We start from the raw sequence: 23,464 nt of genomic DNA, 5'->3' as shown, positions 1-23,464 counted from the left end.
AATGTTACAAGAGAGCACTATAAATGAAACACTGCTCTAAAGAGCTTCACATTTATCATTTTTATGACAGGTGGTCGGAAAAAAATTAGCGCAATACTTCTCGCACCGCTTGAAGTTTGTCACATTTTTTTCTTCCTCTCAACAAAAATTAGATTCAACACTCTATAAATAGTCATTTAAACAAAGAAAAACCTGCATTTCTCCATCAGCAGCTTTTGGTCCTTAAAGAGTATAACTAAACCTTTTTTTTCCCCTGCTGAAAGCAAATGTATTTGGGTATGAAGTAATGTTGTTGATTGATTTTTGTCCAACTCTTGGCATTTTAGTCAAAGTATCTGAATTAGGCATATTTTGCTGTAAAAATGTAAGAACGATTTTAAATCTAGCTGTTAGAATTATATTTTGCTTTTGGCTGAGAATGGTGGTTTGTGACAATTAGGTGGCTTCTTATTTAACAAATCACCATTTTTGGCCCCTCCCCTCCTATGAAAACTAGAACTAGACTTCTGATTGGTTAGTGTGGGAGGGAGAACACAACCTTGTTTCTCAAGAGCAACAAAACAGAACAGACAACACCTTGAAACGTGAGGTTTGTATTCTCCACCACCCAAATAGGGCCTTGTTTCTTTCAGGACAATGTGTCCTTTTCTTTTACTGATCACAAAATCCCTGACAGGCTCCGTTGTAATGTACTAGCATCAACTATGCATCTACACCAGACATAGGCAACTGCCGGCCCAGGGGCCACATGCGGCCCTCGGTCTATTTTCATGTGGCCCCTAAAGTAAGTGTACCAAATGACAAGAATGCACAAAAAATGCAAACAATTACAAAATTGCAGGAAAATACAGTAAAAGACAAGAGAAAAACACAGAAAATACTCCAAAAATATACAAAATTACAACAAAAATGAACAAAACGACAACCATAATACATGAAATTGACAGAAAATGACAACAACGGTACACAAAAAGACAAGAAAAACACAACAAACGACTCAGCAAACCCACAGTACTCACTAACAAGTGAAACAACAACAGAAATGCATAAAAATGACCCCAAAAAATCCAAAATGACAGCACAAATATACAATAAGACCCCATGAATATACATTTTGCTGGAAAAATACACAAAAGGACTACAGAGATGCACAAAATGCCTCACAATGAGCAAGACAACAACAAACTTAGACAGAATGACAGAAAAACACAACATTACTATAAAAACTCTGTTCTTTCCTGTATTAATGCTCAGATCGCTCATTATTCAAAATGCTGACATGAATGTTGATCATGTGACCCTACGATCAAACAAACACATTTTTTGGCCCCGCTGTGATAAAAGTTGCCTACCTCTGTACTACACAGTGAGCATATTGATAATTATTCAGTATTCAAGAGCAATATAACTTTTAAATAATCAAAATTGTCATTAGTTTACTTTTAAAAAAAATACAGGAATGATTTCCCATTACCAAGTTCCACCTTACTCAGCAATGTCTGTATCTTCCCATCCTGCAACGTGTATCTAAGATAAAGGAATACCATCTGGCCGCTTTAGCTTTGATTTTCACAGCCAGCGTAAATCCTCGTTTAAACAATGCTAAAACTGTCCCTGCGTTGTCTGTAGTTTGTTCAGTGTGCATTTCTCCATCGAGTCTCCCCGAGTCTGAATTTTAATTGAGTCATCTGTTCATTTTTTTTTTTTGGGAGTCTTGTTATCACCTTGGAAAACACTTCAGTCCACTACTGCTGCGTTATTAGCATATATGCATGGATAGCAGCAGTGCTAGTAGAATGTGTTTGTGTGTCGTTTCACTTCAGGATTGTAATCTCAGTAAAGAGTGCAGGATAAATGTATCAAAACTGAACCTTGCTTTAGTTGTGTAGGTGGACAAGCTTGGCTTCCCCCTCTGGCATTATGTTAGGAGCTTGACGGGCCCAGATGTTTCCCAAGAAAAGAAACAAATGCTAATTACTTGGCATATCTCTTGACGTCACACACTGAAACACAAGTTACAAGCACTTAATGTCCACAGACTCATCTACTAACAAGAAGACAGAATATTTTTGTACTTTTCCTTAACATCTACGGTAATTGATATCCATACTGCTTCCAGTCAGATTTGTTGGCCATTATTAGAATGTGACTATCATGTATATATCTATGAATCTTGAATGAGGTTTTATGCTTTGTGTTTAGAATTAACTCTGACCAAAACAGATCTTAGTTTAGTGCAGGACCAATGTACAGCAGGGTTGGAGTCAATTATATTTGTAATTGCGTAATTGATAAAGAATTACAATTATGGCTTACACATAAGTAGTTAACGCATATTAAAATGTGTTTCATATTAAGTTTTCCTATTACCTGTCAGTGAATTGTCACACTCATACAGGTGGTAAAGGTTACAAGAGTTATGGTAAAATAGAAGTTTATTTAAAAAGTAACAAAACTGTGATTGTTTTGTACAAAGAGTTTATAGTAATTGCTTAATTCCAACTCTTGTCCCTAGTTGGGCTTTTACATAAAAAATTATAATAAATGCACTAAAACAAAACGCATACAATTATCACAACGCTATATGAATAAAATTTAGTAAAATTATAATTGAACTTATATAATTGAGAACGTAATTGTGATTGACTTTCAGGGGAAAAATAATAATTATAATCTATTTGTAAATGGACAAAATGCTGATCATCGTAATCATAACTGAATTATAATTGAACATGGATAATTGAAAATGGAATTGTTATTGAAAAATGGAATTGACCCAAATCCTGATGTACATTAACAACCCATAAGGTGAAGGATTCCTTTTTGTTTTAATCTGTTTAAACTTATTGATGCAAAAGTAAAAAGTGTCTTTTTCTCATGCCTTAAAATATATATGTTTTACAGCTGATGGGCTGCAGTGCAGACACACTAAGTCTGTGGTCCAGGTGATTTATCATTAGAGGGTTCATTAAGGCTGGCAGTGCATTGTGGGGCACGCTACTGATGTGGAACCAGGTCATGATTGAGGCACAGATGCAGCAGGGTGCAGTCACAGCTGTAGTCATAAAGCCAGCGGATTCCCAGGGATGCCATATGGATTTTTTTTTTTTTTAGGTGTTCAGTACATTCTTGAATCTCAGTGATTGATTTTTCCATAAGCAATAAAAAGACAGACAGTCCACTACCGTGACTTATAATCTTAGAAATAATCACCAATGATATGCTTTATTAGGGGTATTCAAGGAAATGTTATCAATCAAATGGGTTTGTCTGTTTTGTGTGTGTATGTGCGTGTGTATGTGTGTTGACTGTTGATGAAGAATCTGGTTAAATATGAGCCCTCCTCTACCACTGTGTCCCCAATGGATTTTGGAAATCTCACCCTCTCAATCCAGCTTACTGAAAACATAAGCTGTCTGACCTAATTTATGGTGTTAGAAGTAATTGTTTTTATGTTTAAAAAGAGATTTATAGGACATGTGAATACTTTTCCTAAAAAATATTTTATCACTGTAAATGATAAAAAAAATACATCGTTAATCTCCAAAATTTAGTTTCCAAATTGTATCAATCATCATGTAGTTAGCCATGCTAGCACTTTTAATACTCTATTACTGTTTCTCTTTTCATCTCTGTCCACTGATCTCAGGAAATAAAATAACATTCTAAGACTCGTACCAAATAATTGTTCTTTGCCTGTGCTATCACATGCAATCCTAATTTATTCATTATAATTCAGATTACACTTGATGCTACGTTGCTCTTTAACTTGTTATAGCTACCTGGAGCACAGGTAGACTGCTGTGTTAAAAAACCAAAAAACACAACACCAAAAACCGCATACCAAGAAAAATGCAAAGATCAATTTTACCCAAATATTGAAATTTACACTTGCTGTGATTTTTTTTAACACAAACCTACTGATGTCTATGGTAGAACAAACATCATGGGCTGAATTACAGGTGCACAGTTCAAGTGTTGCTAACTTAGCGTCTATTCTCCCATCTGGAAAATAGACCCTAAGATCCTTTGCGCACCTGAAGTTACGCGCTTCTCTCCTACGCGTATTCTCTGGTCCAGGCTCCTGATACACCCACCGTGCGTAGGTAGAGCAAAACCGCGTAGTCTGTGAATGAAGGCGAGCTGAAGGAAAGGAGGCGGTGATGACATTTTTTTGGGCTGTCTAGAAATCACGGAACTTGGAGTTTTCCCAACACTTGTAAATGTAATTGAAATCCGTGAAAATGATAAAGTTCACTTATAATTTGAAACGCCTTCATTGATAAACAATGTAACAGGTTGATTTGATCAAATCATTGATCACATTGTTGCAGTGTGACTGAAGATCAGCCGCATTCTTCTGTCTGAGTCACAGTTAAAATCTCTCTCCTTGATCATCATCATCATTGCTGTAAAGCGTGACTGAGTTAGATGTGCTGGAGATATGAGGAAATAACCCGGCTGCAGAGCGTCCTGCTGTAATACAGAGGGATGTTTGCAGTGAAACACAACTATTGGCTTCTATAATACACAGTTTTAAATATCAATTGTGTAAAGTGACCTGAGCTGAGCCTCATTTAAATATGTGTGGGAACAGTTTCTGGTCCATCCTCATCCGCATTAGACAGCTTGTTTCACTCTCTAGTGGATCAAACTGTGACTTTACGTTGGACATACTGTGAAAATAGTTGAATCACTGTGACCAACGTGGACAGAAGTCTGCGTCTGTCAGAGTTTTAATTTATCACGCAGCAGCAGCTGAGTGATCACAGCTGCTGCTGCGTGACGCATGAGTCCGTGTGGCTTCAAATGTAACTAAGTCCATATTTCTAGTGCAATATAATGTTTCACCTTATCGGGGCGCTTCACTTATTCCAGGGTTAGAAGCGCGTAAGAAGAAAAGGACTTACGCACACCAGAGAATGTGCGTAAAGTTAGATTTGAATGGGAACACCCACATTTCAGGGCTGCTCCACCCATAGTATGTAACTGGGATGCGCAGCTTTTTGGACTTACGCGCATGGGAGAATAGAGCCCTTAGTAAGTAAAGTAACTATTGGCTGTCAAAAAAAACCAATGTAATAGTCAAAATGTAAATCAATATAGTTACATTATTTTTGTTTTTTGTGTAATAGTAATCAGGTCTTTGTCACACATAGACACTGTTTTTTCTTTTTTTTTTTTTTTTTTTTTTTTTACCTTGTCTGCACATGCTTTCGAAGGTTAACACTACAAGAAGTGCAATCTTTTGACAGCAATGCATATTTTATTATTGCAATTAAATAAATTTATTTATTTCATTGCATAATTGTGACCGTCACCAGCCCTCCCTAGGGAAGGGTAAGAAATACTTTATTAAAGGGAGGATGTAAAAAAGAGAGGGCAGTGTTACACCAAGGTGAGGGGTTGGAGGGGGGTGGGGAAGTTAGCAGGGAAGAGGGATACAAGATAGGATATGGAATGGGTGAGGAATAGTTTTAAGTGATGCGATGTGAAATTGTGGTTGTGTATATTGTGTTTATTGTTGTGTTGTCAAGCCAGTTTGGTGACCAGTGTGTGGTTTAGGAATAATGGTGGTGGCTGTGAACAGAGGAAGAGGTGAGTGGAAATTCCATAAAACAGGTATTTGGGAACAACGTGTCTAAGGTTGAGCCCAGTATGAGTGTTATCCCACAGCCCAAGGCCAGTGCATCCATGACAAATGTATTTCCAAGTACCGCCACTGCAAAACCCTTTTTCTTTTTTTTTTAAATAGTCTATATATTTTTTTAAATTACCAATTGTTTCTTTAAGTAGTCTGCTGCTATTTCACTGGGCCTTTTTTTTTACCCCCCTCAAGGCATACACATGCTGGCTTCCAAAATGAGTGACATCTTAATTTATGCATGCTTGACTCATTTGCGTTTGTGGACACAGAGTGTCGTGGGTTTTCTCTGACTGCAGCAGTGATGGCTGCGTGAGACTCTGAGAGCAACCACCTGTCAGACAGAGATTTGAGAAAGGTCTACTAAACACTGGGAGCTCAGTTGGGTCTATGTGTGAAATCACATCATCTAATTAAAAACTTTCAGAGATTATCCTGTGGACTTTGACAGTTTTGAAAACCCTGTAAATCTGGCTATGGAAAAACAACAACCATTGAAAACTGTTAAAAGACAGGGTTCCTTAAAAAGTCTTAAAAGGCATTAAATTCATGAATTTAAAAATAAAGCTTTAACTGTCATTAAAATGTCTTAAATCAATGTTTTAAATTTATGATTGTAATTAGTTTCACATTTTTTTTAAAAAAATGGTAACGTTTGCTCTTTAAAAAGTGTATAATTTACCATAATGCACAATCACGACAGTGGAACCAATTACAAAACAGTGACGTGGTTGCAGCGGAACTTTCCACAACATGGGGAAATGTAAATTTAACAAAAATTGCCTGTTCGACGAAGATGGGTTGTATTTTTTTATATTTTTGTTGTTTTATAGATTTCTGACTATTTGTGTAGTCATTTTGTGGGTTTTTGGGAGTGATTTTGAATAATCTTTTGTGTATTTTACTGCCATCTTGTGTATTTTTGTGTTTTTACTTTGGGGGCCGCCAGTTGCAGGTCTGCACTTGACACTGGAAAAAAATGTATCCTACTATGGAATTGATGTGGTGGTTTTCTTTTTTTTTTTGCCAATTGTGCTTACTGTGAAGTTAGTCTTAAATTTAATGGCAATGAATTGAATTGAATTTGACTGAAGCTGTAGGACCCTTGAAAGAACTCTTGGGGTTCCACTAAATCAGCTTTGACTTTTTGTATCATGTTGAAAAAAATATCCTTTAAAATATCCTTTACACTGGAATTCACTGTGATCAACTATCAAATCAACTGTCTATGCGAGTACACAACTGATATACTGGTTTAAACAAAAGCGGTGATGTTCCTAAGAAACCTCTACAGTCTACACACTTCTCCCGTTGATTGTAGGAGTGCTAAAAGCTACTGAATAGAACAATAATAGAGAAGTCTCCTGGCAGGCATGTTTTTTTGAAACTGCAACTGTAAATTGCCTATGCAGGTGTGAATGTGGTTGTCCATTAGTGTGTATTAGCAGTGCAGTTCGGCTACGTACTCGGCTACATGTGGTGGGCAACACTCACGGATACTGAACAAGCCAACAGAAAACCATGATAGGATAACAAACCAAAACCATAAAGGCACACAAAAAAACATTTCATGTTTACTTTTTTAAATTAAATCTGTGACTTTTCCGTTGTTAAAGAGTAACTAAACTCCAAAAACTTTTTTCTGCTGAATACACAAGTATGAAGTAGTGCTGTTGATTGATCCTGGTCTAACTCTAAAAGTATTTCAATTTGTCATATTTATTTGTAAAATGTCAGAGCGACTGCCCTCTATGGGTTGAAATCTGGCTATTACAATTGATTTTTGCTATTGGCTGAGAACAAGATCATGTGATGTTTTGGGACCCTCTTGCATCAAGCACTGGTAGCCCCACCCCTTTTATAAAATCTAACACCTGTGGGCTCTAAAATCTGTGGTGAGTAGGTTGAATTGAGAGAAGAGTGAATAGATAGGTACTTTGAGTAATGAGTAGCAGGTTAGCATAGCATATACTGTTAATTGGAGATTTTATAGTATAGAGTGGGTGTGTCTTAACTGCTCAAGGAGCCCCACCCATAATCAAGGCATTTTTTGAATTTCCCTCCTTGTGGCAGGTCAGAAGAAAGCAGGGGTTTCAAACAAATGTACTGCAACTTCCAGTAGCATGGAAGGATCAGGTAGGGAGATAAGGAAATCATACATCTACTTCTTACTAACAGTGATTTGCGATTGGTTGACTTTGACTGACAGTTGGCCTTGAGTGGGCCAAGGGGTTTAGACATGGTGTAGATTGGATATAATCATTAACTTTTTCTTTTCCAGACTATCAATGATTTATATCTTGCTTCTATTTGATTTGCCTTTAATCACCCTTTATTTTTGTGTGATGTAATCTGACTATTTGATTTCCTTCTCTATCCTTGACCTTTCCATGTCTTCCTACTGCTCTAACCCTCTTCTACCCTTTCCTTCCCTGCCATCCCAACACACTTTTCCTCTCCAGCTGGGTTTGTGAAGTCGCCAATGTCTGAGACTAAGCTTACTGGGGACACGTTTGAGCTGTACTGCGAGGTGGTGGGCAACCCCACTCCTGAGATCCAGTGGTGGTATGCGGATGTCAATCGAGCCGACTCCTTCAAGCAGCTGTGGGAAGGAGCCCGTAAGCGGCGGGTATCCATCAACACAGCGTACGGAGCCAATGGGGTCAGTGTTCTAGGCATCACTCGCCTCACACTAGAGGACTCTGGGATCTATGAGTGCCGGGCGAGCAACGACCCCAGGCGCAATGACCTTCGACAAAACCCCTCCATCACCTGGATCCGTGCCCAGGCCACCATATTGGTGCTCCAGAGTGAGTGATCAATGTCCTGTAGTACCTAGATGAAAAACGAGCAACCATTCCCCTTTGCCTGCCACTCTAACCATCGCACCCTTATCATATTGCCCAATCCCCGGGCAAAAACAAAAACAGCATGCCATATTTTTAATATACTTGTTTCAGATGGCTTTAAAAAAACACATTAACTACTGAAATTACAAAATTTCTTAGTTGCATGTTTTAATTTCGATATCTAATTCGTAGCCTCTCTCCCATACCTCATTTAATCCCTTACAGGAACACAAACCCTGGAGCTTAATTCAGTTTCTATCTACTTTTCCTACTGTGCATCAGTCTTGTGCTTTTACTGTCTCACTTCAAAAGAATAATACTTTTTTTCTGTGTAACCTTACTTCACCCTATCCACTGCTCGCAGGCTTTTTGTAAGACCTTTTTCGTCTGCTTTGTATTATTTTTCGGCATTGCATGAATTGATTTGTTTACTTCAAAGCCATGACTAATAAGTACAATGGAAATCTTCAAGTGCTTTAAAGTAATGATGCTTTTGATTGGGCTTTCCCAGTAAAATGGGACTAGACACAATATAATATAAGAAGACACAAAGAGGGATCTGCTAAAGTGCAGCTAGTGTGATTCCTGTTGTCAAATTCCTCCCGATAAAAGCAAATATTTGCTGCTTTATAATGAAAGCATGAATCCTATTGGAGGTCTTAAATGTCTTAAATGTCTCAATTCTAATTCAGAATGAGACAGAAAACTGTCCTCAACAGTTTTTCTAAATCTTCCTGTGTAATGTGTTACCTTGTGCCTTCTAGTTCATTCAGTGAGTGACCATGAATCAGTAATGACATTATATCACTAATTAATGGATTTTAACTGGACTGCTGTTTACTTTGATATATTTACCTGTAGTGAGTAACGCTCTACTGCTTTCATCCAAACAGTCCTGATCGTCATAAAATACATCATGTCAGTGACATACTGTTTACATGTTTTTCCTTTATAAACATGTAGTAACCAAGGTTTTACATATTGGCTATATTTCTTAGCCAGTCAATAATAATGTGCAGTTTGTAGAGTAAGATCTCTCTGGGCCTTAAGCACAGTAAAGCCTCTACAGACATACAGTATATGTGGCTTTGGTCATCTATTGTAATTCTTATAAACAAACCAAATAGGTAAATCCCTCAAAAAAGTTGATTCACGTGACTCAACATTTGACTTTGATTGATTTCATACATCTTGGCAATTTGTATCTGAATGCTACTCTATGTGATATTCAACACAAAGCTGTCAAGTGATTGTCAATACATCTGACACTACATTTTTCTTAGTGCTACATGGGAGTACCTTCAAGTGGAACAAGTGAACATGTTTCATTTGGAATATGCATTTGGAGCAACAATATATATGCTATTGTAATAGATGTATTCATATATTTTCCACCAGGTAGGCTATTGCTTAAGTTATGATAACTGGGTGTCCTGCAGACAACCTTGTGGGGAAATTGCAATCGACCACCATACTGTACATGTTAATTTATGTATCTATTGCTATGTACTGTATGTGTGTGTATGCATGTCTCATAGATGCTATTAATAGTACATGTGGCTCTACTTAGTGAGAGGGGTGGAGAGTGACGGAGATAGAAGAGGGGAGGGGACAGTGAAATCCTAAAACTATCCAATATTGTAATAATTTAAAAATAAATAAATAAACAGGCAAATGGTGGCAGTGGAAATCCATTACCAGCCTGAGTAGCAGCTATTTTCCTCTCTTTAGCTTTACTAGTGGCCTTGCAGCAGAAGCAGCAGCCTGTAGTAGGATTATGATGCTGCTCCTCTCTGCTCCTCCCCTCGGGGGCTCCATCGTTGCTATGGTCGGCCCGCCCTGGAGGAGGAGGAGGGGCAGTGAAGAGGAAGCTTCCTGCTCACTGCTCAAGGCAGAGCAAAGGGTACCTCAGTCTAAGATGACACCTCCTCCTTCCATGACTGTCCTTGAGAAATAACCCTTTGAGTTGTTAAATAACCGGCGTGACGAGCAAATAAGATTTAAAAACACGTTAAGCAGGGACGTAGAAAGGTCAAAAGTCTGTTTGGTGAACAATTGTTTCACACTGGCGCCTCATTTATCAAACAATCCTAACAAGTATAGGAAATTAAGCTTTCCACCCACAACCCGCTGACAATTTACCATAAACGGCCTGTGGACACTACTCATGAATAATAATTGTGTGATATTTATAAAGAGTGAGATACAGTTGGAGGGATGAATGGCAGCAGCTGTTTAAACAGCAATATACAGTAGTGTACGTTATATTAGCTGATCGAATCTGACTGATGTAAAAAGAATATATATATTTGCTAAAACCACAGCTACTAAATCAATGGTTGTTTCTGGTTTTTTACAATCTGCCATCATAGTTCACACAGTGCTTTGTGAAGGCTAGATAACAATCTTTATGATAGAATAATAATTACATTTAATCAAAGTTAAAGTATTATTTGGAGATTTTCTTAATAACCTCTTTTTAAAAAAAACTAAATCCATAAGAAAAAAGTTTACATTTCTGTGAAGACATTTGATTGTCGTTTTAAAACCCAACATATGAATGTTGGCTGGCAAAAGATACCAAAATAATCAGAATTACAGACAAGTTATAACAAAATGTGAAGTTGATAGCAGAAGCAATGAAACACTTGATTTATGTTTATAAGCCCGTTTGCCGTTCAAAGACCTTGTTGCTGAAAGTACTGAAAGTCCAGTAATTACTATTTGAAGAAAATAACATCTGATGGTTTTGTGTGACCTAAACAAATGTTTGCTTATTAGATTGTCTAAACTCAAATGAAAATGTCTACATGCTCAAATAGTTTGAAATACGGTTGAAGCGCTTTTAGCTTTCTGATCTTCAAATTGTATGAATGGAGCCCCTTATCGCTTTAGATATCTGAATATCAACAATGGAAACCATGCCTAAGAAAACTTGTAAGCTTTAAAAAAATGTTGCTAAAAATATGATTCAGCAGACAAATCACTGCATTGTTAGCTTATGACTAGAAGTGACACCCAAAAGCAGAACAAAGGATGTGGTGTAAGTCTTTAGCGCTTTCCCATTGCTAAGAAGACAGGAAAGGAGAGAGGAAATAATGGTGGATGGATAAGATTTCCCAGGTCCCACAGCGTCCTTCTTTCCTCATACATACGAGGCATTTGGCCAACCACTGCAACTAGAAGAGGTGAAATGTACTGCTGGTCAAAAATAATGGCTAAAACCATTTATTCTCTAAAATTATTCACATTATTTGTATGCAGAGACTCAGATGGATAAAGGCCTGGATGACTAATAGTCCTCACAGACTCACTGATTGGCTGAAGAGTGGCAATGGATGATTGCAACTTTTTGGCATCACAAACAACAATGCACTCCAAAACTGAAGTTGAGACATCTAAGTTAAAATTTAAATCCATTATAGGCGAAATGAGCTTTAGAGCTAAAAGGTCTACAAATCTTCATCTTTATTAGTTTGCATGCTTTACAAAGCAAGAGATTAGGCTTTTTGGGCATATTTTTTATCCTTCAGGTATACATCTGATGGCATTATTCAACTTGCATGTTCTTATTTTTGGAGCGTTGAAGCAAAACTATTCATGGGCGCGTTATTTAAACAATTGTATTCGTATGCCATTTAAAAACAGGGTTTCAATTGCTATGATGGTGAATTGTTTAAGGGCAGGTGTTTACATTTGTTTTATACACTTATGATCTTCTGTGTTTATTTGTTGTGTGAATCACACTTTACTGACACCCTCCTACACTAAATATATAAAAGCAGCACACAACCTGGAGCCAAACCAGCCTGAGAGGGAACATAAGAAATGTTGTAAGCCTTTGGTCATGGATAAGGTTTGATTGTCTCTGTTTTTTTAGAACCAAAGATTAATGCCTCTGATCAGATCATCCTATCATCGGAAACGCATGGTAAACCAGTCACGGTGTGGTGTAACCTCACCACTGCCCATACGCCCCACAAGGAAAGCTTCTGGATGAAGAATGGTCGGGAGATCTCCAACACACGAACAGAGCAAACGGAAACAGTGTACAGGTGCTTCTTTGTTTAATGCTTGACGGTGTTTGAATCCACACAAGTGGAAAAATGTCAATTATCAGCAAATGGTGGAAAAAAATTTTACATGTCAAGTTCAGGCTAACAAAATATGCTGAGAACCCCAGATATAACTGCTTGATGCTTTGGTTAGTATTCTATTGGGTAAAAGACTGAATGTATTTTCATTTCACTGAAACAATGTTCTGATCTTAATCATGAAAATACAGCAATTTTGATACTGCATATATTGTACACTGTTGCATGTTGGCAATTGAGATACAGTATGCAGAAAATCATTGATCGTTTTGCCATTTTCAACATACACTTATAGCTGCTGGAGACAAAAACAGATAAAAACAAAGTGTAGGATCAATAACTCAAAGGCAATTTACTCACAAACAAATGTAGACGGTAACAATTGCTGCTAGAAAATCTGTTTTTAGCTTTACTGTAAATATTGGCTTATTAACATTATTGGAAAAATTTGATGCATTGCATTGTGGGATCTGGAGTACCTCAGACGGATGTGTAGAAGTGTTTTTACTTCATTCTTACTGAGATTTCTTGTGTTTTCCCCAAAAAACTCTGGCAAAGTGACTTCCCAACATATTTATGAAAGTTGTCTCAATGCGTCTAATGTGGCAGTAATAATTTTTAAATACAATGCTAAGAAATGGGCCGGTCTCCTCTTCTGTTTACACGTACGGCGCCATGTTTTCTCAGAGAGAAGTGGTCATGAGGTATGTGACGTCATGTGACCATGTACGTCATGTTCTGACAGGTATTTGTGGAAAAAATGTTTCCATAGCGCTTTTGTGACACATTTCAATATCAAAACATCTGAAATTCCTCCTCATGAAAGCATAAAAACCTTTTAGCAATATTTGAGTGTTTTTTTTTAAATTCAGGTGTTTCCATTACCAGTTTTTATTGCGCCATTTAGATTTTGCGCATTTCCAAGGGTAATGGAAACAGCTATTGAGAACAGAAATGGTGTCAAGCGAATCACTTTCCTGCTTGTGTCATGAAGAAACACAAGAAATCACTGTAAAAATTAATTTAAAGCAATTCAATTTCCTTTCTTTGATTTAAATATGGATCAAAAATCTTACCGTTGCTAAATTTCACAACTGGTTACTAATTTCCACTGTAATGCAATAGAACTAACCACTGAAGCACAAAGTTACTGTCACCCAATAGACATTCTGCAGACTTTCTCTAGCCACAAGATAAGACCAATTGGTCACTACCTTGTCATATTGCATCAGTGATCGTCTGAAGATTACTGCTGAACTGCCTGTGGTGACCTTCCCCTGCAGAATCTAGAGCTGCTGCTCTGTAATATGAAAACATAATGCCATTATTGTGTATCCCTTGGCTCTAAAAAACCTTCAGCTTAGCACCGTTGTTGTCCAAACTAATTAGCTGCATTATAACATCAAGTCTTTATGTGCTTGACTAGTTGGGGTGTAAGGGACTAGCTAACTGCAGTTATGAAATATTTTGTGTGCTCATTGATATTTTGTTTCATTTTGTTGTAGAATTAATAAAGCTCGAGCAGATGACTCAGGGGAATACATGTGTGTTTACACATTTGACACGGCACCAAATGCAAATGCAACCATTGAAGTAAAAGGTAAGTGGCTTTTGTAACATAATGTGCATTTATTACCTGAGTGAGACAAAGGTGATAGAATTCCTTAAAAACCTGTGACTTTCCTACTTTAAGATTGCAGTTGGGGTGCTACCTTCAGCTGTGTGAACCGAGGCATTGTTGACATTGATGTTTGAGTTCATCTGCTGCAATGGTGATGACAGAGAGCATTCCTCAGGCTGTTGTCACTTTTGAAAAGACAACGGACTAGCAAAATGGACAGGCACTGCACATGTCCTCTTAGATGCCAAACAACGTTCGACTTTAAAAATAAATCCTGATGTTTCAAATCAAGTTTTAGGATATTCGATGTAAAGACAGAAAGCTTGATAAAGAGCAACTGTGTTGGTTTTTTTCAAGCTCACAGTAAAGGCATCAACTTCTTTGCAAAAGGGCAAGTGAAACACTCTTAGGAGGAGCTTGACTGTGTGTAGTGCTTAAGCCAATTGGCCGTGGCATGGCTATGGTGCATACTGAGCATGCCTAGTTTCTTACTCTGCGGCTGTCTTAAAACGCTGCCTGATTGCGTAACATGGATGATGGCCACGTGTGAGCTGCTTTCACTGGCTTGTAAGATGACAGGACATGTCGCCACTCAAACTGAAGTGTCCTCGCCATCCCCCAGCTGCTGGACTTTCAGTATTGAGTTTTGCTTTCTGTCCCAAAGACGAGACGTTGCTGCTTCATTTGATGAAGCACACAATGTCCTTGGAGTCGATAATGTTGTCCAAAGATACAATTGCTCCATGTACACAAAGCAAGCATTTTTTAAGTTCCTCAATGCTTGTTGTTTTTATTCTTGAGATCTTTTGTGACCTAGGTAGCAGGTCCACTGATAAGCAAGCCAGTTTTGCACTGCGCCACTGGCAGCTATTCACTGAGATCCCTCGCCTACAGTGTCCTTGGCACAGTCATCCTTGCAGGACTCAGCTCAGAGGCAACAGATGGAGGGTTGTGTGATGTTGTAGGATTATGGCTCGGAATCTGGCCCCAGCTATCTCTGAGGCAGCAATGGAGTTTATTGTCTCTGATACTGCGCACACGCACACACACCTCTTTAGATATTAAAACATTTTTGTTCTATGTATTTTTTCATTTATATATAAAGATTTCGACAAATGTATTGCTTGAGATTTAATCTTAATTTCACAGATTACAAATATTGCCTTTATAAACATCAATAATAGGTTAAAGTTAACTAAAAACCAACACTCTTTTCAGTCTGATATCATTTAAAGAAACTTTCTACTTCCCTGTGACAGTAATGACCTTGCTCATTCTCACCCTTCTTTCTCACATTCTCATGTCATTTCACCTCTGTATAGCACACACAGTGTGAAATGGATTGTTCTGCCCGTTTTAGCCTCACTTTGAGAGCTGTCTCTGCTGTCACTCACTGGAATAATACAGGGAGGATCAGGCCCAAATGAGCTTGGCCACTCCCCTATTTAGAGAGCATGTGCACAACATAATTAGTGTGATGACGTCACAGAGGAGCTCCTGCTTTATCATCCAAGCACAGCTGAAAAACCCTATCTCCAGGCTGCTTCTGTATCCTGTTTAATTGCATGGAACAATATGTTGTAAGCTGGAGGATATGTGAAAGAGCAGGAATATTGATTTGTTTGATGCTACAAAGTTGAATTGAGAATATATGTCGCAGGAAATTAATTAAACTTGACATACGTTTCAGTACTTGATGACATATGCCTGAAGGTATTAAATCTGAAACATTTTTATTAGTAGTAAATTATTTAATGAGATCCAATTAAACTAGTCTTTTTTGGTTGAAAGTCTCCATTGTTGTACACACTGTCGAATAATTTTGAATAGGGACATCTGGGGACTCTCATTTCACACTAATACCGCTCTTCCATGACCTCTTTATGAAATGTATTGAAATGCTTTATCTTCTTCAGAAAGACACACTCTATCCATATTGAATGGGTTCAGTTGGGGGAGGGGAAGACTTGCACAGCTCACAAAATAAGTGCACATTTTTAGTCACATGAGCAATCTAAGATTCTAGATCCAAAGGACGTGAGTTTTGCATGATGTTTGACAAGGAGGCCGACCGTCTGTTGGCAAGGAAAGCTGTCAAACAACAAGATTCACTGGAGATTACGCACCATACATGTAAACATCTATCTATAAAAGCAAAGAAGTTCTGCGTGTGTGCGTACGTGTGCGTTTGTGGAGGAAATTTCTCCCCGATGCAGTCTGTTCGACCTGAAACTTTTTTGACTGCTTGCACATTTTGAAATCACCGCAGAATCAACACGAGTTACACCTAACGGGGGGTTAGGTGCATGTGCGAGTCTGATGCGCGTGCGTGTGTAAGAGTGCGGTACCACGACCACAAAGAGGAAAGGTTTTAACAACACCTTAACACTTTGTATATTAATTGCTAACCTTGGATGATAAGCACCCCTGCGCTAAAAAAGGTTAAATGCTAAATAGTTTTATTTGTACAAATTCATGCATCTTCTACCTAAACCACCGCTTTGGTGCAAACTTATCAATTTATCGTGAGCACGTCCCATAGAATTAAACCAGGGAAATCACACACGCTATTTTACTTTGCACCCGCACATATACCCCTTTATAACACCTCTTTATGAACAGTATGAACACCTCTTTGTACATCCAACCTTCAAACACATACTCATTTGGCCATAATTGACAGCTCTACTTAAGCTCCCATATGAATACATACTGCCGATAGGCACTGTACTAGTTATTAATAAGTAACACAAAATATGATAGTGGAGCAGATAAAAAGAATAGTTTATTTTATGATACAAGCATGAAATTTGGCAGACTGATTTATTTTGTATTAGACTTGGACAAAAAAGTGCTAGCCACTTGAAATTTCAATATGGCTTCTAATTTTCAAGATGGCCCCATTTCTATTCAATGGTCATTATATAACCAAAAAATGCTTGGATCTGGTCAAACAAGGTGTCAGCGGACAGGTCTGGGGATGCATTGGAAAGATACACATATTCGGACTCGGATATGTGCATCTTTCTCGGTGCAGCCCCAGACCTTTCTGCTGACACCTCGTTTGACCAGAACCGAGCATTTTTGGATTTTTCCCAAGTTTTTTGAGGCGATTGAGTGTTTTGTCTCTAGTGGGCGCAGTCCTGACTTTCCCCAGGGGGGGTGCACATATTCGGACTCAAGCAGATCAGACCTTTAAACTGACACCTTGTTTGGCCCAATCCGAGTATATTGTTTGTTATATAATAACTATTAATTGCAGTGCCGGCTATCTTGAAAAATGGCCGCCATATTGGAATTTTGAATGGCTTTTTTTTCTCAAAACATGACCTACATAGCACACTCACATTAAATTGCATGCTTGTATCAATAACTGAAAGATCCTGGCACAAAATCACTTGTAGCTGCCCCACTCTGACCTCAGATTTCTTCATAAATGTTATCATAGAATCTTTTTTTTGCTTGCATAATAGTTAAAATTCAAACACTTCTGTTCCTGAAGCATGCTGCAGGGACTGTTTGTGACACTACTTTCTCTTGGACATTTACGCACAACTAACAAAAAAAATTACACAGCCAAACCAGCCAATCTGACTTTCCCCATGCCATCTGGTCTGAGTTTAAAGATTTCTTTGACTGTGTACTTATTCCACTTCAGCTAAGAATTTGTGTGTGTATTGTGTGTATTTCTGTGTTACCTTTACAGCAAAGCCTGACATTATTCACCACAAGCGAAGTGAAAATAAAAAGGAAGGGGAAAATGCAATGCTTTACTGCAAGTCTGTTGGTTACCCACATCCAACTTGGACATGGCGTAAATTCGATGGAACATCCCACATGGTAATGTGCAAACTGTACAGTATATATATATAATTAAAAAGACAGAGAGACAATACATAAAGATAATACAAAGCTTTTTCTGAAGGCAGTGGAGCTTGTTAACCATCAATAATGGAAATAAAAATGGGGCTATGAATTTTTGTGTTCCAGGACATTGACAACACAACTGGACGTTTCTTCATCACTACAAGAGACAACTACACAGAGCTCAATATTATAAACTTGGATATAAACACAGATCCTGGATTATATGAATGCAATGCCACTAATGCAATTGGAAACACAGCTGTGACCACCATACTTCGAGTGCGAAGCCATCTCGCAGCACTCTGGCCTTTCCTAGGTGTACTCGCAGAAATTATTATCCTAGTACTCATCATTGTTGTGTACGAGAAAAGGAAGAGGCCAGACGACATTATTGATGGTAAGTAATTATTTCATATTATAATTGGTTTGTTATTTTAAACTAACTCTTAAGACCAGTATTAATGGATGTGTAAGAGGATAGCTTGTAAAAATGGGATTGAAGCAGCTGCTCGAAATCAAAAATGAAGAATCTTTCCCTTATTCTGGCAGGTAATAAAAATATATATGTTGTTGTCAATGTCTTATGCTAAAAAGATGAAGTTATGAGTTTCATGGATTGGTTTAATTCCAGCAGGTTGATCTAGAAAAGCCTTTGGGTTCAAAATTAGTGAGTGAAAACAGGAAGTGTTGGAAGAGCCAGCAGCTCCAAATCCTAATTGGTAACTATTCTTTCCTCCTCCTTTCCAAATGGCCACTTTATCTAAACGGGTGGTAAGTGAAATATTTGCATGGTTTTGAAGATTGTTTATTTCCTCTGTTATTTTGTGTGTTTAAATGAGCCCTATTACAATCAGGTCAGAAACATTACGCTCTTTTAGAGGAAAATACTCAAGTTTTTACGGCAAGTGATGTTTTCACAAATCATACGTTTTTATTACTCAAAAAACAACAACAACAGTGAGGAAACTCAAACTCCTAGTATAAAAGCAGATTGTTTCCAATTAACTTAGTAAAGATGTTTTTGGGCAGTGGGAGAAAGCAGGAGAACCTGTAGAAAATGTACCGAAGCACAAGAAAAGCCTGCAAACACCCCAGGACATCTGAAAGAGGCCATGAATAAAACAAAAACAATCAACACCTAAAAGTAAAGTGCATGCAGTAAAAAAAAGGCTAAAGCATTAACTCGTCACATGTGCTGACTTCATTGTAAATATACAGCCAATTGGGGTTTAGGCTTGCCAAATTAGAGCAGTAAATAAATAGCGGATTCATTTGTTTACTTTGTGCACGTTTGTAGATTCTCAAACCAACCCATTACAGGGTACTTAAATGTCTTCTACTATAATACAAAATGAGACTTGTTGTGCATCCTTATCTCTGCTACTCAGGCTCACCTGAAAAATGACTAAAGAACTAAACAGCTTTAAGGGAAGCTTTCTTGGTCAATTTAGGATACTTTTTTTTAATTTAAATATATGCCCAAACTATGTCAAAAATTACCATTTAAGAAAGAAAAGCCATGCATGTTTTAAGCAGACTTGCGACATGACAAGAGAAGATGAAAATCTTTAGTGATCCAGGAGGCCGAGCCTGTCACCAAACGTTCCGTTTCACTTCCATTCTAGTGGCTTTGTGCAAAACTGCATAAAGCAAACACAGCAAAAGGTACAAAATCCTATTAATCAAAATCCCAGAGAGTTGGTCATAGAAAAGGAAAGGTTATGTGACTGTTCTGTAGCCTGTATACCAGGGTTGGGGTCAATTATATATATTTTTTAAACACAATTACGTCTTCAACTATCCATGTTCAATTACAATTAAATTATGGCTACCGTAACTGGCAATTTTTCCAACTACGATTAAAATTACAATTATTATTTTTTCTCTGAGAGTCAATTACAATTACATTCTTAATTACTAAAGTTCAATTACAATTAATCACAAATACTGAGCCTTTAATAAATAAGACCATGAAACGTATCCTTCCACTTGTGTCAGCATTTCTTACGATAACGGGTCAGTTTGACCCATGTCTTGAATCAGCTGTAAAATACACTAAAAAATATTATCTATCATCTAATTTGTTTTTCGTCTCTTGGTTTCCTTACCTCTGAAATTTGTTTCTCACATTTTCATGCCTAAAGGCTCTAACATCCTCGGGCGGACACCTGCAAAGTGGAGTCCGCGGGGCCAATTAAATACAAAGCTCAGATTTTACTACCACGAGGACTTCTCCACGTAGTTGGTATCACACAAAACACTGCTCTGCATTGTATCAACCTGAATTAAATGTAACACCGACCTGTATTTCACCGGCCTGGTGAAACAGAGCAGGAGAGATGAACATGAGCTTAGAGGAGAGACCGGCAGATGAGCTACGACAGTAGTGACACCTTTAGAAAAATGTACTTGACCACATTGGCTGCAGTAAGTACAGATCTTCTGGCAGTTACATATGCAAAACATAAATTTGCTTGTTCATTAAAAACTTTAGTAAACCAACAATGTATTTAACATTACACAGAACATGAAAATAAAATGAATTTAAAAAAAAAATACTATACTGTAAAGTGCTGCCTGGTAATAATAATATTCTCAAACAAAAAATAAGCTCCTCACAGCTTGTTAACAGTTTGTATCCGCTGCTAGGCAGAAGCCGCATGAATGACGAATTCAGCTGCGTTTTGCACTAAGGACGGTTTCTTTCTTGTCGCAGTGATATTCACACTCGGTGGTGCCGTTTCAAGTGAGTTAGCTTGTTCATCGTGTTCCCAGAAACATACCCGATCTCAGCTGAACAATGTCGGCACACCGCCCTCGTTTTATCCACTGGTCTTTCTCTGTTGCAGTATTTCACCCGGAAGCCAAAGTGTTCTCAAGCAGGAGACTTTAGCGACAGGGGAGGGTCCTCCACCTCTGGTTTCTTGCTAGCATTAGCCATGACGTACACGGGCCTGTACCCGAACCGAACGTCCTGTACCAAAACAGTTCATTACAAATACATGTATTGTTACACCCTTACTTGGAACTGACTGATTTTTTCTATGCCAATTACAAGATTACAATTATAATTGACCCCAACTCTGCTGTGTACATTTTAATTCTAGTGTCCACATTAACATAATGTATGTCATTTGATTATACACAAATGGCACTTGCATTAGCTGATACAGTTTACTTGGGTAGTTTCTGGTTTCAATTGCAAGAATTTATATGGTATGGATAAATGAACGTGCGTGCCTTAAACTTTAGTAAAGCAATGCTTAACCCGCTCCTAACAGTGTTCTACAAAATTATTATTTATAACAATGTTTTAATAGCACATAAATGTTAAATCCCATCACTACGATATCTTTGTAAATAATACCCCATTGTCTTCATTGCAATTTAGAATTTCCTAATCGTCTGTGATGGAGTGGCACCCTGTCCAGGCGGATGTACCCCCACCTAGTGCCTTTACATTGCTGAACAGGAACAAGCGGGTCAGACTGTATGAAGGAATGAATAAATTAATTTATTCAATGTTTCCGTTTTTTTAACAACCCAGCAATGCGTGCCTTCTAAAGCAAATAACACACCCACATACATAAATGAGGTCTATGCATGGTTCCTACTTTAGTTCCTTCTACAGAAAAAAATTGAAGTGATTAGGGTAGATTATATTCGCCATGTTGCTGCTATTCAAATCAGGAATGAGGACTCCCAGCTCAACATGCACAGTCTCTCTAAAATCTCCTTTTAGCATCCCATATTCCCAGAGGTTTTGGCCCCTGTCTGTGTGCATTATGAATTCTGGGCTCTTGATGGCTTAGCTGTGTTTGAACACTTTTATACTCCACAGCCAAGAGGCTCTGATGCAGAGGCTGACATTTCTGTTCTTAATGTCCAAAACTAGTCCATGAAATTACAGATTTTATTGTGTGACGATTTGCTAACCACTAGCTATGAAAAAGCTTAAACCTTTAAGCCCTGACTGATGCAATCAAATGCGGTGCCTCTTATGCTGAATATTTTTACTACAAATCTCACACATTTGAAATCTGCTCGTTATTAAGCTGACAAATCCATAATAGTGAACTCAGCATCTGTGGCGTATAGAAGTTGTGAAAACAGTTGTTCCACCTCTAAGTGACTGCTGAACCATGTTTTGTGTAACATTGTAACCATCATAATCTGCTCCACCTTAATGCAATGGAATGCTGCTAATGCTGCTTATCTGGAACATTTGACTGCATGGAAAAAAGAAAAAAAACCTCACAGTGACTGGTTACTTACCTGTCGACAGTTCATCTGTATACAAAGCACACACCACCTTATCCACCCGCAAAGTTACAGGTTTAAAATTAACTCTACACTCAGTGCAACATTCACCATTTCCCAAACGTCCTCATCCTACGGTGTGTCACAGTTCATTGCTCTGTGCAGCTCTGGTAAATGATTCTGCTTTGGCATTTTCTGACACTGTGCATTAATGTTTACTTTGTGTAATTGTGGTTATAGTCATTTTGCAAAGCACTTTATGAAAAACGATACAGGTTCAAGTTTAGAGGTGTTCTTTGGCTTACAATCTACCATTAGCATTACATGGTTAAAATGATGTACAAATATCGTGCATTAGGATATTGCTTTAAGATACTGCTAGAACTAAGCATCTCCAGATGTATCGTCAGATAAGAAAAAAATCCTCACATTCTACTACACACCAGATTGTTATGATTTGTTTTTTTATCTTTATCTTTATATTCCTAGTTGAAAAGGTCATACCTAGAGTAAGTCCAGAGCTAAAGTCAAATGAAAGCATGGTTGTCTTTCCAACAGCAAATTCTCTTGTCTTTTTCCAAAAATATTGTATCGTTATCCTGAACTCTTATTATCCTTGGGGTCAATTTAACCCCATTTAACATTTATAATTCAAAAAATAATGGTTGACTATTTGAATTTTTTTTTATTCATATTTCATGACTTTTCCTAATGTGATGAGCACAATTGATTAAGCATAAAATTATCATGATATTTTTGCAATGTGCTGAACACATATTCTACACATTGGTGTTCCTCTGGGGTCAATTTGACCCCAAGCTGTTTCAGCTGTGTAAAACGTGTCTGTCTATCAGCTCTTTCACAGTGAAAGTGACAGAGGAAAATGTGCTTGAGACAGAGGACTTTATAATGAATAACCACAAATATGCTACAAAAAAGATCAAAATAAGTACCGGTAAATAAATGTGTTTATGGGGGGGTCATCAACATCAATCAATATGGTTCATTCTGTGAGTGTCATGAATGTTCACCCCAAATTAGAAAAGATGTGGATGAAAGATTTTCAAGATACACTAACACGAAAACTGAAAATTTGGCCTGATGGTGGCGCTGCAGGAAAGGTCAAAGG

General features: G+C 37.8%; 1 protein-coding gene across 3 annotated transcripts in view; it reads left to right on the top strand.

The window, feature by feature from the left end:
* nptnb (neuroplastin b) overlaps nt 1-23,464 on the top strand; it is a 38,634-nt gene that overhangs the window by 13,600 nt on the left and 1,570 nt on the right. For 2 of the 3 annotated variants that reach the window (XM_028436150.1, XM_028436142.1), the window contains exons 2-6: nt 8,107-8,454; nt 12,374-12,548; nt 14,093-14,187; nt 17,915-18,048; nt 18,199-18,472. In XM_028436150.1, coding sequence (XP_028291951.1) covers nt 8,107-8,454; nt 12,374-12,548; nt 14,093-14,187; nt 17,915-18,048; nt 18,199-18,472 — 1,026 coding nt within the window. The remainder of the gene's footprint in view (nt 1-8,106; nt 8,455-12,373; nt 12,549-14,092; nt 14,188-17,914; nt 18,049-18,198; nt 18,473-23,464) is intronic. The other variant, XM_028436159.1, reaches the window with a different exon arrangement.

The sequence above is a fragment of the Gouania willdenowi genome, chromosome 3 (assembly GCF_900634775.1).
Source record: "Gouania willdenowi chromosome 3, fGouWil2.1, whole genome shotgun sequence".
In the NCBI taxonomy this organism is placed as follows: Eukaryota; Metazoa; Chordata; class Actinopteri; order Blenniiformes; family Gobiesocidae; genus Gouania; species Gouania willdenowi.
Note: the sequence above shows the minus strand (reverse complement) of the source record. Positions and strands in the feature narration are given on the sequence as shown.